The sequence below is a fragment of the Cyclopterus lumpus genome, chromosome 11, assembly GCF_009769545.1.
Source record: "Cyclopterus lumpus isolate fCycLum1 chromosome 11, fCycLum1.pri, whole genome shotgun sequence".
Taxonomy (NCBI): domain Eukaryota; kingdom Metazoa; phylum Chordata; class Actinopteri; order Perciformes; family Cyclopteridae; genus Cyclopterus; species Cyclopterus lumpus.
The window spans coordinates 8,639,254-8,654,282 of NC_046976.1; the positions used below are offsets into that span (position 1 = coordinate 8,639,254).

Consider the following 15,029-nt stretch of genomic DNA (forward strand, 5'->3'; position numbering starts at 1 on the left):
TGTGATCATGGTCCTCTGTTGCTCTCTTCCTCTCTCCTTGCTTTCAGGCACGACCATTCCCCCTCTCTTGAATAGTACATCTAACAACCTCTATCTCAGCTTCAGCTCAGATATTAGTGTCTCAGCTGCTGGTTTTCACCTGGAATACACAGGTAACATATTTGTTTAGTAGACAGCTTTATCTGTGCCATATGCTCTATATGTACATATACACATACTGATGAGTACAAACGGTATACCCATGTTTCTGTCACATTTCTCATCAGCTATTGGTCTGGAGTCATGTCCAGAGCCTCAGACACCAAACTATGGAATAAGACAAGGAGACAGATTCATGGTGGGAGACGTAGTGCAGTTTTCATGTGAACAAGGATACTCTCTTCAGGTAAAAATACAACCTGTTTGTCTTTCTGCACAGATTCACATGGAATTGGAGGAGTGTCATTGCATAAATACAGAGAATTACATATTGAAGTTGTTCAATGCAAAACAAAAGCCAGATGTGTATGTGAAATCCTTAAAGACTGCGCAGATTTTCTGAAGTGCCGCCATTCACTCTTTCTATCCCCTGGGTGCACAAACCAAGAACAATTTAAACTATGAATCAGAAGGAAACCACGCTCTCTGTGGTTTTCCCAGCTCTTACTAAACATACAACTCTTGAATAATGTATGCCTGGTGTGGTCGGCCCAATTTATTGCATACGGCTCAAATGGAGGTTTGCAATCCTCATGCTTAATATACAGCCCTGCATTACCATAGCTCTACAGTATTAATACAGATAATTGAAGATTACCGTATTTTCCGCACTATAAGGTGCACTTAAAAGCCTTTAATTTTCTAAAAAAACGACAATGCGCCTTTTTTATGAATTAATTCCGGTTGTGTTTACTGACCTCGAAGCGATTTTGTGTGGTACACGGCGCTCTGTGAAAATGTTTTAGTACGACTTTGGTAAACTACAAAGCTGCACCGCTTGCAGCATTATGGTGCGTTCACACCAAACGGCTTTATAACTCGCGTCAGTTTATTCGCCAGTCAAGTTGTGTTCATTTGTGTCTTTCGCAACCATTTTGCGAAAAGGGGTGTGGCTTATCTCCGTGGCTTGTCTCGGTAAAAACAGTTATAATTTCCTCCATCCACCACGGTCGAAATAACCACTAGTTCTGCTTTATACTTGTTGTGGACATCCCATAAACGTCGGAACATCTAACGCCCTGGTGTTTGGGTTCATAACATCACCCGTAGGCTCACACAGCTCGGGGAGTTTCACCGACTCCGCCTCGATAGCTTCCGCTTCCAGCGCTACCAGAGCAGCAGCAGCCCAACGGGCGGAGCATCTCAACGCTGATTGGCTGGCGAGTTGCAAAACTTTTGCAACTCGCGTTGGAAGTTGAAATATTTCAACTATGCGTTGACTTTACATGGGATCCAAACGCGAGAAAAATTCGCAACGCGTTTGGTGTGAACGCCCCTTTACGGCTACCGTAGTCAGGAGCGTCGCGGAGTAATACATACTGTCCTTCGCCATAATATTACAGTGTCTGTGTATAAGGACCCCAAAATGGCACCTGTCAAGAGACACGCTTACGACGCGGACTTCAAACTCTATCAGTCACGCAATAGAACATGGGAATAGAGCCGCTGCGAGAGAATTCAACATTAATGAATCAATGGTACGGAAGTGGAGGAAGCAAGAAGATGACCTGCGCCAAGTACAGAAGACCACACAGAGTTACGCTAACGTTTGATTTAGCGGTATCAGACAGTTTTTTTTACGTGTTACAACTGAACAAGGTTGGGAGTTATTGTGATTACGCTCATTAACGTTTGAACAATGTTGAGAGTTATTGTGAACACGTTTAATAAAGTTTGACTGACTGACTGTTTTGTTTCGCTTAATTCACCTTATAGTCGGGTGCGCTTTATATATGAAAAAAGATCGAAAATAGACCATTCATTGACAGTGCGCCTTATAATCCAGTGCGCCCTATAGTGCGGAAAATACGGTAGATAGAAAAACACTTCTGAACCCAATTATGTATTATCTGTGGAAATGTCCCAACTGTTCAATGATACAGTAATAGATTGTGGTTGCTTTTGCATTTCTAGGGCAATGTCCATATCACCTGCATGCCTGGACCTGTTAGAAGATGGAACTACCCTGTGCCACTGTGTCTCGGTAGGTGTCCTCCTACAAAACATAGATGCACACACGTATACACACATGCCGCAGAAATGATGCAATGAGTTTCCATTTCCTACCCCGACTCTCTGGAAAATAAGCCGTTTGATCAATTTGCTTTCCGTGATGAGCTGATTATTTAGTATTCTGTGCAGAATATGATTAAGCTTTTAAACTGATGCAAAGCTAAGTCAGAGTCTGTCATGAGCATGCAGAGTGTGTGCCGAAGCATCAGCATGCACTGAGGCAAACTGGAGGAAACAAGCCCTGGACACACATCTATTTGCACAATGGTAATTTAGTCAAGAAGGGTATTAATTAAAGACTCAGAATATTAATGTGTTATTAAAAATGATGCAAACTGTCTGGTTGAAGATACTCATGTGTTCAGTCCATGGCACCATCTTAAAAAAGGAGTAGTACTCTGTGTCTGCTGTACTCCAGGATGTGTTGCTTTCAACACTGAACCACTGTTGCCCTTTTTTTCCTCCCTTTCTGCATTACGTGTGTGTGTGTCTGTGTGTGTCTCCAGCCCAGTGTGGGGGGTCTATGACAGATGTAAGTGGAGTGATTCTAAGTCCTGGTTTCCCCGGCAACTACCCTAGTGGATTAGACTGCACATGGACAGTCAATTTACCTGTCGGCTTCGGTAAGATACACTGTCAACTTTGAACTTGTTTGTGTGTGTGTGTGTGTGTGTTCTCTCTTCGTTTTTCTTTGTATATGTTTTATGTTCCCCTCTTCATGCAGCTTGTTGTCAGCTATGTATTTTATTGATTGATTATTTAGACACTCACTCACTCATGCACTCAATCAGGGTCGGTGGCCTTTATCCACATCTTTGATGAGTGTCCGCAGGTGGAGCTTCTACAAGTGCTTTCATTGCCGAACTCTCTTGTCAGTCAAGTTTTGATAATCGCTTTTAATGTCAAAACTTTCCTCAGGTATCCATCTCCAGTTTCTGAACTTCTCCACTGAAGCAATCCATGATTACTTAGAGATCCGCAGTGGAACGCTGGAGATGGGCTCGGTCATTGACCGGTTCAGTGGTCCGGTCCTTCCCAAGCCTCTGTTCAGCACCACCCACCAGACCAGCTTCTTCTTCCACAGTGACTATTCACAAAACAAGCCAGGGTTCCACTCCACATATCAAGGTACATGTTGCGTCTCTACAAGCTACTCTCCAACATTGTGTCTACACTGATCATTTGCTAAGTGAAGAAAACAAAAGCAGACGTCTGACTCTGCAGCGACAAAGCGTGGAAACTATATTCAATTAATTATTTTCTTACTTTATTCCTCCCGAGCGACTAATAACTAAATGATAATAAAAATGTTTCTTGACTTTCTTGACTCCTGCAAATTACGTCTCTGGGCCCTTTTTTGGATTAATTTCAGTAATGAGTTCAGTTTTGTATGCATTCTATCTGACACTAAAAGGGTTTTGAGTAGTCTTGTATTTATTATGACACATCTTGTAGATAGCCAAAACGTGTTACGGTTGATTCCATTAATGTGCAAATTACAGTGGCTGATAAATAATACCTTTTATTTTATGACAGGGGCACTGCCAAAGTGTTTTAAACAGGAAAAGGACTGTGAACACAAGCAGTTTTATTATTTCCACAGCTATTATCACCAATGTTCGTCTTTCTCAGTCACACATCTGTCTTGTTACTTTGGCTGTGAAAAGTCACTGTGACTAAAACTGTTACATTTGAGAGTATTTGTTAGAGAACAAGTCAGAGCTTCTTTGGTGAATGATACCCTTTTCAAAAAGTTTGCATTGTTAGTTTGTATCTCGAAGTCTACAGCTAAGATTTTTGTTGTAACTCTCCAACATTTTATTTAAGTGTTCTTTGTGATTTTGGCTGCAGATTGCAATAGGTCATCTTAAACCAGAGGAATCATGAGTTAGTCGTCTATAGTACAGACTGGCTTTTGTTTATTAAGTGGTGGAATGGATGTATATATTGTATCTCTCTCTCTCTCTCTCTCTATGAATAAGTTTATTTTAGTTTCTCTAAATTTGACTATTTTTCTTGACTAACGTGGGTTGTTGTCTCTCAAGCCTACCAGCTCCAGAGTTGCCCGGACCCTCGGCCTTTTCGAAACGGCATTGTGATTGGCACAGATTTCAGTGTCGGGATGACGGTGTCGTTTGAATGTCTGCCTGGATATTCTCTGATGGGAGAGGCTTCACTCACATGTTTACATGGAATCAGCAGGAACTGGAATCACCCACTCCCGCGATGTGAAGGTAATACTGACGCTACACAGGGTACCGATTACGATGTCAGAAGGCCTGTACTCCATTTGTTTACAGCTAGATGGGAAGTTCCGCTTCCTGTATTAGGACTGTGTTGGTCACTTCATTGCTTTTAAAAGTTCAGCTAATAACGCATAGATCCCTTACTTAGACAGACATTGTTTGTGTTTTATATAAGGTTTGCAACATGGTATCATCATGTACCCAGATGCAAAGTTAAATATATACATACGCTGTTAAAACAGATATCATACCTGTTGTGAATACTGATGATGCATTTTTTATATTGTTGCTTTCCTGACTCGCATTATTCTATTTTCAAACAGACTTATCGTACTCCGAGCTGACCATTTAACCTATACAGTGTTTTTATTCATACCTGCCAAATCCGTTCTTAAAAAATCGAAGCACAATTTTTCCCTTGATATTTCTGCTACAGTTTAACCAGTTGGTATTATGTTTTATGCTGAGAGCAAAATGGGATAAAAAAACAATATATAAAACAATTACGTTGGTAGAACAAGAAAACTAGAAAATTCCTTTGTAAATTAAATGAATGAGAGAACCTTTATTTCAAGGGATTGTAGAATAAATCAGGAGGACGTAAGAGAGGTGTCTGGCACATTGTTATTATACATTTCCAGCTATTAAATCATATCATTAAACAATATTATTCTAACTTTATGACAAGTAACTGCACAATGATCAAATGTGTATTACTTTTTCTTTATTTTACGGCTAGACTTTAGAGCACTCATTCAAGGACCCTTAATTTAGAAAACTGTACATTTTCATCTCATAGCTCTCATCCGTTCTAACATCACACCCCTGATGAGCAACATCTACACTCCCGAGGAATACCTGTGCTGCAGAACTGAAATGAAACTGTAATGACAATTTATTAAAGGTGTTAAGGTGTTATCCAGTGGTCATTACGTGACTGATAGAGACGTGTCCTCTCTCAGTCATCCAGATAATTACTCAAGCTTTACAATGGTAATATTAATTTGCTGTTAATTTATTAAGTGTAATTCTGTTAATATTCTGTTTCACAGCTCTCTGTGGTGGTAACATAACATCACTAAACGGAACCATTTACTCCCCTGGTCACCCTGAGGAATATCCCAACTTCCAGGACTGTGTGTGGAGTGTTAGAGTTCCTCCTGGACACGGCATTTACATCAATTTTACTGTACTGAGCACTGAGCCCATATATGACTACATTACTGTCTGGTAAGTGTTTAGTAGTTTGTTAATGCTTGTTTTTCCACATCTGTACTGCACATCTTAACTGAAAATGTTCATTCTCAGTATGAGCTATTGCTTATCCATCGTGTCCACCTGTGGAATGTATTTCACTTGAGTTGAATTTGTACCACATATGTTGAGATTTTCTACACACCATCTCTCTCACACAGGATGTCATGCTCTTTAACATCGCTTCAGAGTTGGCCTCTAATTGGCTAAATTCCTGCAAGGGTTACTATGACTACAGACATCTCTTCTTGAATATAAAGCTCCTCTGATATAATTTCATGCTTGTCATGTTTTATCCATCTCTTTACCCATAAGTCTGTCTCCCCTTCTGTCAGCTCAGTCTCAGCCCGATATGTAATACACAACACATCTGTCTCTCCCCACCTGCACAGCCTTGACTTTATTCTTCTGAGGGAGCGCAGCCATTGGCCACAGCAGCCATTGGCCGCAGCAGCCATTGGCCACTGAAGCCATTTAATGTTTAAACAGTGTTTAGATACTCTGTTACATAGTTATCAGCAGGTGCGCGGTGGAAGCAGAACCATAAATAGGCTGTACAATCTATTTCTATCGTTTCCAAGTTGCTGCCCTTCTCTATAGCTACAGCTTGTTTCCTATAAATAGACGGCGTGTTGCAGCATCAACAGTTTAGAAACGTCACTTGGCATACAGACACGGAGAGGCAGGGCGAGGCAGGAAAAAACACAACAACCGCAGTGTGAGACATGGTTTGCTGCCGACACATTTCCATGTATTTTTAGACCAATACAGAAGGACCAAATGTCTGTCTTGTACTTGTGTTAGTCTGTCATGATGTAAGCTCTGTCAACCTTCCAGATTTTCAGGTTTGGCTGTTTCCACAGCGTTCAGGAAGCTCTTTAAACTTATTATAACAATAAAACACTGTTATCTATTTAGAAGGTTAGAACATTATTTCAGCTATCTGTTGCTTTTTTAAATAATCCATAAATCTTGACCCCCCTTCTACAACTTACTAGCTCACTTAAGCCTTTGCCATTTGATTAATTGTCTATTTGTCTTTTCAATTACAGAAGCTGTTAAAAAAGCCCGAGACGCCGTCTTCAGATTGCTTGTATATTGTCCGACCAATGATCCAAGAGCCAAATAATACTAATATGCTATATTGAGGGGGTGACTGTGGCTCAGTTGTAGAGTCTCTCAGTGTTAGTCGTCCTTCAATCAGAGGACCGGTGCTTCGATCCCCGGCTCCGCCAGTCCCAGTCGATGTATCCTTGGGCTTGACACCCGTAGGCATATGGTAGTCCTGATGGGCAGGTGGCACCCTGCATGGTAACCCCTGCCATCAGTGTAGGAATGGGGGTGAATTAAATTTGTTGACATTTTGAGTGGTCGTAAGACTAGAATAGCGCTTTACAATTTACCAAATAATGAAGAAATAAAAGCATCCTCCTCAATCCAGAGAATATTTGAAATGTTTGCTTAATTTCAACAATTAATCAGTTATCCGCTTTTAGATTGTGTAGAACACAATCAGATCAACTATCATTTTGTATTTAAACACACTTGACATTGGAGAACTGCCTCTTTTTAGCTGCACAGCTTTTTAGTCACTCCAAATACACTGAAGTCCAACAGCGTGTTTTCCTCAACCATCGGTGCTGAGACTTGTTTAATCCCTTTGCTGTGTGGATGTAGCTCATAACTGCAATATGCAGCCTGCTTGTCCGCACCACAACCCTGCTGAGCCAGGTGCTGTCCGCCCACGGACGACTCTGTGAATTCCATGAATTGGTCGCACAGCGTGTTCCTGACCCTGGTGTCAGTTGCAAATAGTGGACAAAGAAAAGACAGCAATCACACGCAAACACTCACAATCTCAGTCACACAGCCACAAAGTTGCCTCCCAGTGGAGATCACAGTGTTCGAGGTAAAGGTGTGATTTTCACAGCGGTCTTCTCAGTCCAGAGCCGGCCGACCTGACAGTCACTTAGTCTGCTAATTGGTCTCATACTGGGAGGCTGCCAGCAGGACTCCATTGTCAGCATTATCATACATGTCACAGATGTTACCTTGTGCTACCTCACACACCAAAGCCTTCTCTGTGCTCTATACGTTGCCACAATGTGCTCATTAAGTGTTAGTCTGCGTTAGCGTCAGCAATAATCATCAGTGGAAAGCAATGAATGGAAGCTCTCTGACTCTGAACTACTCAGTGTGAATCAGAGCAGGGGATGATTCCTTAAGTAATCTGACAGGTATAATTGGTCTCATCCAAAAACACTTAACACCAGAAATGAATCAGTCCATTTAACTTCTTGATGATACTTTTGAATCACTGATAATGAGCCGACTATTGGTTAGTTCCGGTCTGACAGCTGGTGGGTCAGCCATTAAAGATGAAATATGCTCACGACGTTGCACAGAGAGCCTGACCTGCCAGTTGACGGATATCTTCCTGTCTGCTTTCTGTGGTAATTGTGTAACTTTTCACAAATGCCAAGCCGATATTAGTGGGTAAACTAAAGCCAAGTCTACAACAGGACTCCCATTTGTTATTCTTATGAACTGACGACATTTCAATCAATATTTATGAACTTGAGCGTCCCAGAGCAAGAATAGGGGAGCCAGGGCTTTGAAATGTGTTGTCATCTAGAGACAAAAAGAAGCTCCTCTTTTGTAAGTGCAGTGGAATCTGAGTTTGTGCAGTTTTTATGTCTAAATGATCTTTGTGACATTGTTGTTTGGATTGTTTGGAGAGGGAAGATGAGACCATAGCCATGCACAATCTCTCTGGGCGTCGGCACGTTGTCACACAATGTCCGACTCCATTCGCAGTCAATGGAGCAGCTCCAGGTTTTGCCTCATCAATGTTATAAAGTCTCCTCTATCTTTGTTTGTAGACTCGGAGAAACCATTTCCTGGTCACAGGTTGCTATTTAACTGTCAGAGATGACGGCAATAACTTACTCGAATTGTGTTTTAGGTTTACTTTTCTCTCCCATTGTTCTGTGAAGAAAGACCACGTCCACTCACTTATGGGTCTTTAGTCTCTGAGCACCCCCTTTGTAACACACGATTTCAGTATATGTGTGTGTGTATCTCCTTGTTTCTCTGTAGGGATGGTCCAGACCAATCATCTCCTCAGATTGGCCAGTTTAGTGGGAACACAGCTTTGGAGTCCGTCTACTCGACTTCCAACATCATCCTCATCAAATTCCACTCTGACTTCTCTGGAGCCGGCTTCTTTGTCTTAAGCTACCATGGTGAGACACAAACGACACAATTAATTTTGTCACAGCGCCAGTGAGAGAAACATCTGATTGAGTTGGTTCAGTTAGAATACTATATTTTCATTAACTTTCTCTGAAGTTGTTTTTGTTGTGCCCGAGTAGCAGTAAACCTATATTGCTGTCATTAGGTGCAGCAGCAACGATAGCATCGATCTGTTTGTTGTTGTGATCGACTCTTCAACTTCATCATTATTACGTTCCACTCAGACCTGCTTCCTTTGACTCACTCTGACTCACGAAGTTTGGTCTTTCCCTGGAACTTTTCACTGTGACTGAAGCTGGGGTCTTGGTCACATTGACCACAGTAATAATATATTAGTCACAGTGGTGCTATTGATCGTTTTCCTTATCATGGCTACATTTCACAGCTTGTGTCAATATGATTTCATCTTTGGATGTACATAGACGTTATTGTAATGCCACTACTCCTGCTACATGTATATCCAATTACTTAAATGATAGCAATCAATATAAGAGAAACACGTATTTGCCATTGTTATATGCAATATATAAATGTTTCTTTTTTTTATAAGGGAAAGTGGCTTCCGAGTGAACAAAGGTTTAGACGATGAACAGCTAAATGTTAAAAAGTAGATACACTATACTGTTAGTGAGCAGAGGGTTCCATCTTTTTGTGTTTACTTCTTTGGATCCAGCACATCTTTTTATTTTATTTTTTATTATGCAGTAGCCTTTCTTTTGTCGGAGTAATCCAAAGTTGATTTGTAACAAAAAAAGAAAGAAAAAATGTTTTTCACTGAAAACTTCATTAATCTTTCAATGAATCCAGTGAGTAAACATTAACCTTTTATTGTCACCATTGTTTGTCTCCAGTTCCAATTGTCTTTGTTCAAGAGAATTATGTTAAAATAAATAACTGAAATTACTTTTAACCGCAAGAGGAAAACGTGACACAATCTATAGAAAAATACACTTTGAGATATTACGACTACTCTCATCTAGTTAGTACTGTCATCATGCAAATAAGTCATCATTCAAAAGTTATTTTTTACAACAAAAAGAAAACAATATGAACATTAGAAGATCTTGTGGCCCTCGTGCACACATACTCACAAACACACAAGTCTTCACTCCAAAGCGTTGTGGAGATTGTATTTGTGCTGGTCCTGAGCTGCTCCTTCTCCATGTCAAAACTGTCTTTGCCATTCAGTTTTTCATTTCATTTTAATCTTTTTGCTGTGGTCCTTCAGTGCACTTTGATTTCCCTTTGTTTCTAAACTGCAGTTTAAGATGAAATCCCTCAACCCCCCAATCCCAATTGTCTCTTTGCTTGTTCCGCCTGTCTGCCTGCAAACATCAATCTTTAGAAGCTTTGGCCTTTGTCTCTATCCATCCACTGCCATGTGGAAACATTTAACTCCATGATTTTACCTTTATCTGTGACTCGTCATCCTTTTTGTGCTGACCACAGAAACTAAATTATTTCAAATAATGGCTAAAATGTGCACACTGTCCAACGTATAATGTCTTTTATTGGAAAACAAGCTTGACACCTTTTTAAATAATCAAAACCACCTGCACAGAGGTTGTACAGTAACTTGCATGTAAGATACGTATCATAGTTAGGAGCAGGGTTGTTTGTTATCTCTACTGTTTATAATTATGAGTTTGTCTTAAATTAAGATATACCGCAGTGTCCCTTGATTACAATATGTCTACTGTCTAGTGTTTATAGTAATGTGGAAATCTCTTTATTTTAATCTGATGATGTGATAAACTAAAAGATAGCGGGGAAAAATTGTTGCAGATGAACCTCATGTCTTAAAAGTCATCATAATTGGTATGTTTTTTACCATCAAACTAAAAAAGAATGAACAAAACGTTTTATTTAGGCCATGCAAGGTTTTCACCACTCAACCAAGAAACACTGCTTTTATTCCTCATTGTCGTCATAAAGTTTCTGAAAATTATCATTTTTGGATAAAGGGTTGATTTGACAGAACGCTTCTAATGAGTCTCACGCTTTTCACCCTTCGCAGCACATTCAGTCATATGTGTGCATATCTCCCCCCTCTCCCACATAAAGCTTCTATTCGCTTCATCTCAAAGGTTTCTGCTCAGTGCTCTTTAGTGAAAACATGTCAAGTAGGTTGTTTTTTCGAGCAGGTTTTCCTTTTTCAGGCAGATATCACGTTGTTAATGAATTTTGGTTGCCGAGTTTTAACTGTCAGCTGTCACACTCACACAGGAACAGTACCATCTGATTGATCAAAGTTTATTTTCCACTTCTGCTTTAATGGAGGATGCACAGCAGAGAGTGAAGGGGAGGACAGTTCAGAGGAAGAGGGGATGACATATATGACAGTGGTTGTGAACATTGTTTTGCCACTTCTGTTTTATTAGACAACACAACAAGACAACAAGAAAGACAGAAGAGAGTGAGAGGTTCAATAGGTAACCACAATGTGAGCGAGAGGCACTCCCTATATGATAGTATCGAGATGACTCTTGTTCTTCGTTGAGAAATACAGTTAGAATAAGCAGAGTTTCTTCAGCTGGAGGTTATCAAAGCAAGGGACAACGTTTCAAAATGTCGAACTTCAATCCACTGTCTGAGGATGTTTATCCAAGTTGTTGTCCATCTGTTTATTAATCTCTGGGTCAAGGTTCTGAATGCCAGTGCCGCCACTCATAGAAGGGGACCACGCAGTGGTGTATAATGTTGTCATGGGCCGGAGACTGAGAGAGTCAATGTGTCATGAATGTGGAAGTGGCTATAAAAAAAATGGTCTTAGAGCTTAGTGAGATCAATGACTGCTCAAAGTGATCCTCTCCTCTTACGCACAGAAGCACGGAGTTGCTGCGCACGCACGCACACAGAAACATGCACGTGCTCAGACACGCACACAAGGCCACACGGCTTTGATATGCATGAGAGCAGCAGATACTATTGGCAGGTCTCATTTTCATAGTCAATTTCATCCTGACTTATAGCCCTCAGCTCTTTCTCCCTCTCTCTCTTTAGTCTTCCCCTCTCTCTGTCCGTGTCTGTCTGTATCCCCCCCCCATCCTCTCTCTCTCGCCCCCGTTCTCTCTCTCTCCCCCTCTCTGTTAGTGAGTGATCTATGGCCATGCAGTAATATTGATTACAGCCCTCAGCTCAGTAGTGTGAAGGCAGTTCCTTCTTTATGATTCAAGGCAGTGCTGTACCTACGTAGCCGACCTGACCATCTGTACTTTGAAAGGGAATTTAAACTGAAACAAGCAAGATGAAATAAAACAGACAGACGACAGGTTGGTTTTCTTAAAGATGTGTCATGCACAGACACCTGGAAGCTTTTGTTTAAGGTGAAATCCACAGTAGAAAAGTGAGCTTTGGTTTACGGACCACATTTCCCTTCACACATTCTTATATGTTGTCCCTCTCTTTGTCCTCTCTCCTCCTCTGCTGTGACTGTTCTCCTAGCCTACCAATTAAGGGTTTGCCAGCCCCCTCCAGAAGTGACCAATGCTGACATGCTGATGGAGGATGGAGAATTGGAGATAGGTGAGTTGTCTGTCTGCCTCTAGACATGCCAATGTGATGGAGGAAGCCAACTTGAGAATTAATATCACTTAATGGGTATCGTACTTTTTTTTAACATCTGATGCTCATTCAAAATCAAAAATACATAGTTCTCCTCTTACCTGTAGTGTTGTTTATCAATCTAGACTGTTTTGGTGTGAGTTGCCTAGTTTTGGAGAAGTGGGCTACAGAGATGTCTGTCTTCTCTCCAATATAATGGGACTACAGTATCTTGCATGATAAACTCAATGGGAACTATTTTCTTTCTACCCTACATGAAACTGCTCACAACAAGGTCTGTGGATTATCTTGAGTAACCAAGTCCTGATTTTTGGAAAGATACATTGCTGTTGAGTTCTTCAAATATATATAATTTGCGCTGTGAGCGGTGAAAGGCAGAACACAGCCAACATCTTCAAAACTAGGAAACTTACACCAAAACAATCTAGATTCTTTAATAGCACTACAGGTTAGAGGGAAAATATGAACTGTCCCTTTAATTTTCACAGTAAATACAGACGTGCTATACTTAATGTAAATTCACTTTACAATTGAGTCTCATAATGATCCACTTTTCTTAGTAGTGGAGGAAGTATTCAAATCCTTTGTCTGAACAAAAGTACCGACGCCACACAATAGAAATACTACTTTGCAAGTAACAAGTCCTGCATTGGAAATGTTGCTCCAGTAGAGTTGCATAAGAGTCATTCAATTTTTTTAAATTAATTAATCACAACTAAAAGCAGTAAATTGGCCACAGACTGTCGACTGCAGGAGAGATCAACAACAAGGTTTCCTTCGCGCTGCTTTAATTTTGCTTTCACGACAATTCTAAATCTTTTTGTGTGTATAGGTGACGTGATCAGGTACAGATGCCATCCTGGTTTCTCATTAGTTGGCAGTGAGATTCTAACATGTCGCCTCGGAGAAAGACTACAGATGGATGCACTACCCCCAACATGCCAAGGTATGTAAACACAGCAGCTCATGATGTCTTTTTGATTCATTTTTCAAATAGTTTATGTCCGAAACATTGAGAGAAAACAATGGTGCAGACTCATTTAACGTTCGCCTTTTTTCTCCCTTGGTTTTCTGTCCATAGTCCAATGCCCTGCGCATGATGTGCGATATGACTCGTCAGGTGTCATCCTGAGTCCCGGTTGGCCAGAAAGCTACCCGAACCTTCAAATGTGTTCGTGGAGCATCACCGTGGAAAAGGGATACAATGTCACCATAACCTTTGAAAGTTTCCAAACCGAGAGAGAGTTTGACGTGTTGGAGATTTTTGACGGTAAATAATTAACATAAGCTCTCAAAAGAATTCAACTAAGAAGTGAAGTATTTCTTATAGCCTCATGTGAGCACACATACACACACACACACACACACACACCTTACACACACGTACACACTGTTTTCTTCAAAGGTATTAAGGTGTGATGGGAAACTGGACAAACAGTTATAGCCACAAATATACAAAGTACCAAAATAGAATAAATCACAGTTTATTTGACTCTCTTTTTCCTCTCACTTTTTCTCGATCTCTCTCAGGTTCAACCGCCAACAGTCCCACTCTTGCAACGCTGAGCGGAGACCTGCCAGCACCCTTTAACCTCACAACCTCTGGTCACCAGTTCCTGGTCCGCTGGTCTTCGGACCATGGCACAAACAAGAAAGGCTTCAAACTTCGCTATGTTGGTGAGTACCAAAGTATGTATCCCAACTTTATTTTACTACTACTTTATATCATCATAACGCATGGATATAAGAGACAGACAGAAAGACAGAGAGACACTCTGAGTGAAAAAGAGCACTTGAAGGAGGTGTTCAACCTGTGGAGAAAGTTGTGTTGATTGAGAGAGTTTCTCAATTTGTGATTTTTAAGAGAAAAGAGTTTCCAAGAACAGTGTAAATACGAGAAAGTTGATGAAAAGAAAGTAAATAAAATATGTGACATTCACATGCAATTTGTCATCAGCATATTTTTATACCTCACTTCTGTCTCTCTCCTAAAGCAGTTTTCTAAAGTGCATTATGGTTAACTGTTATTCATTGAAGGACGGATTCATGAGCGCAGATCTCTGCATTTAGTCTTTCACCTGCGCCTGCTAAGTATAGCTTTAGACTGCTGGGCATTAAGTACCTTCACTAGGTTAATGAGGCTTGTGTGCTTTATTCAAGGGTATTTTTTGACATTTAAGGGGTGGATACTGTATTACCTGTTCGGTTTGCTTTTTCACTTACCGTGTAGTCAGAAGGCTGCTTCTTTAACCTTTAAACCACCAATGGTCTGGATGATGAATTGTATGGTGAATAATAACAGAAAAGCCTCCCAGGACTCTTGCACTCAGTAACCTTCTTTTGTCGCTGTGATTAATGTGAGCATCTGCAAGGATTATTAACCACGCACATAGGATTATTAACCATACTAATGCAATGTTTCAACTTCATTATTATGATTAGTTTTACTTTGACAATCAGGCTAGTTTGTGACAACTTCCACCTGCTACCACTGTGAGA

General features: G+C 40.6%; 1 protein-coding gene across 1 annotated transcript in view; it reads left to right on the forward strand.

Annotated features, from left to right (window-relative positions):
- Window positions 1-15,029, forward strand: part of csmd3b (CUB and Sushi multiple domains 3b) — a 303,941-nt gene that overhangs the window by 256,587 nt on the left and 32,325 nt on the right. The window contains 12 exon segments of the mRNA XM_034544984.1: window positions 48-152; window positions 267-385; window positions 2,113-2,182; window positions 2,718-2,834; window positions 3,130-3,339; window positions 4,257-4,445; window positions 5,510-5,687; window positions 8,811-8,956; window positions 12,411-12,491; window positions 13,363-13,476; window positions 13,612-13,800; window positions 14,061-14,219. Of these exon segments, the coding sequence (XP_034400875.1) occupies window positions 48-152; window positions 267-385; window positions 2,113-2,182; window positions 2,718-2,834; window positions 3,130-3,339; window positions 4,257-4,445; window positions 5,510-5,687; window positions 8,811-8,956; window positions 12,411-12,491; window positions 13,363-13,476; window positions 13,612-13,800; window positions 14,061-14,219 (1,677 nt within the window).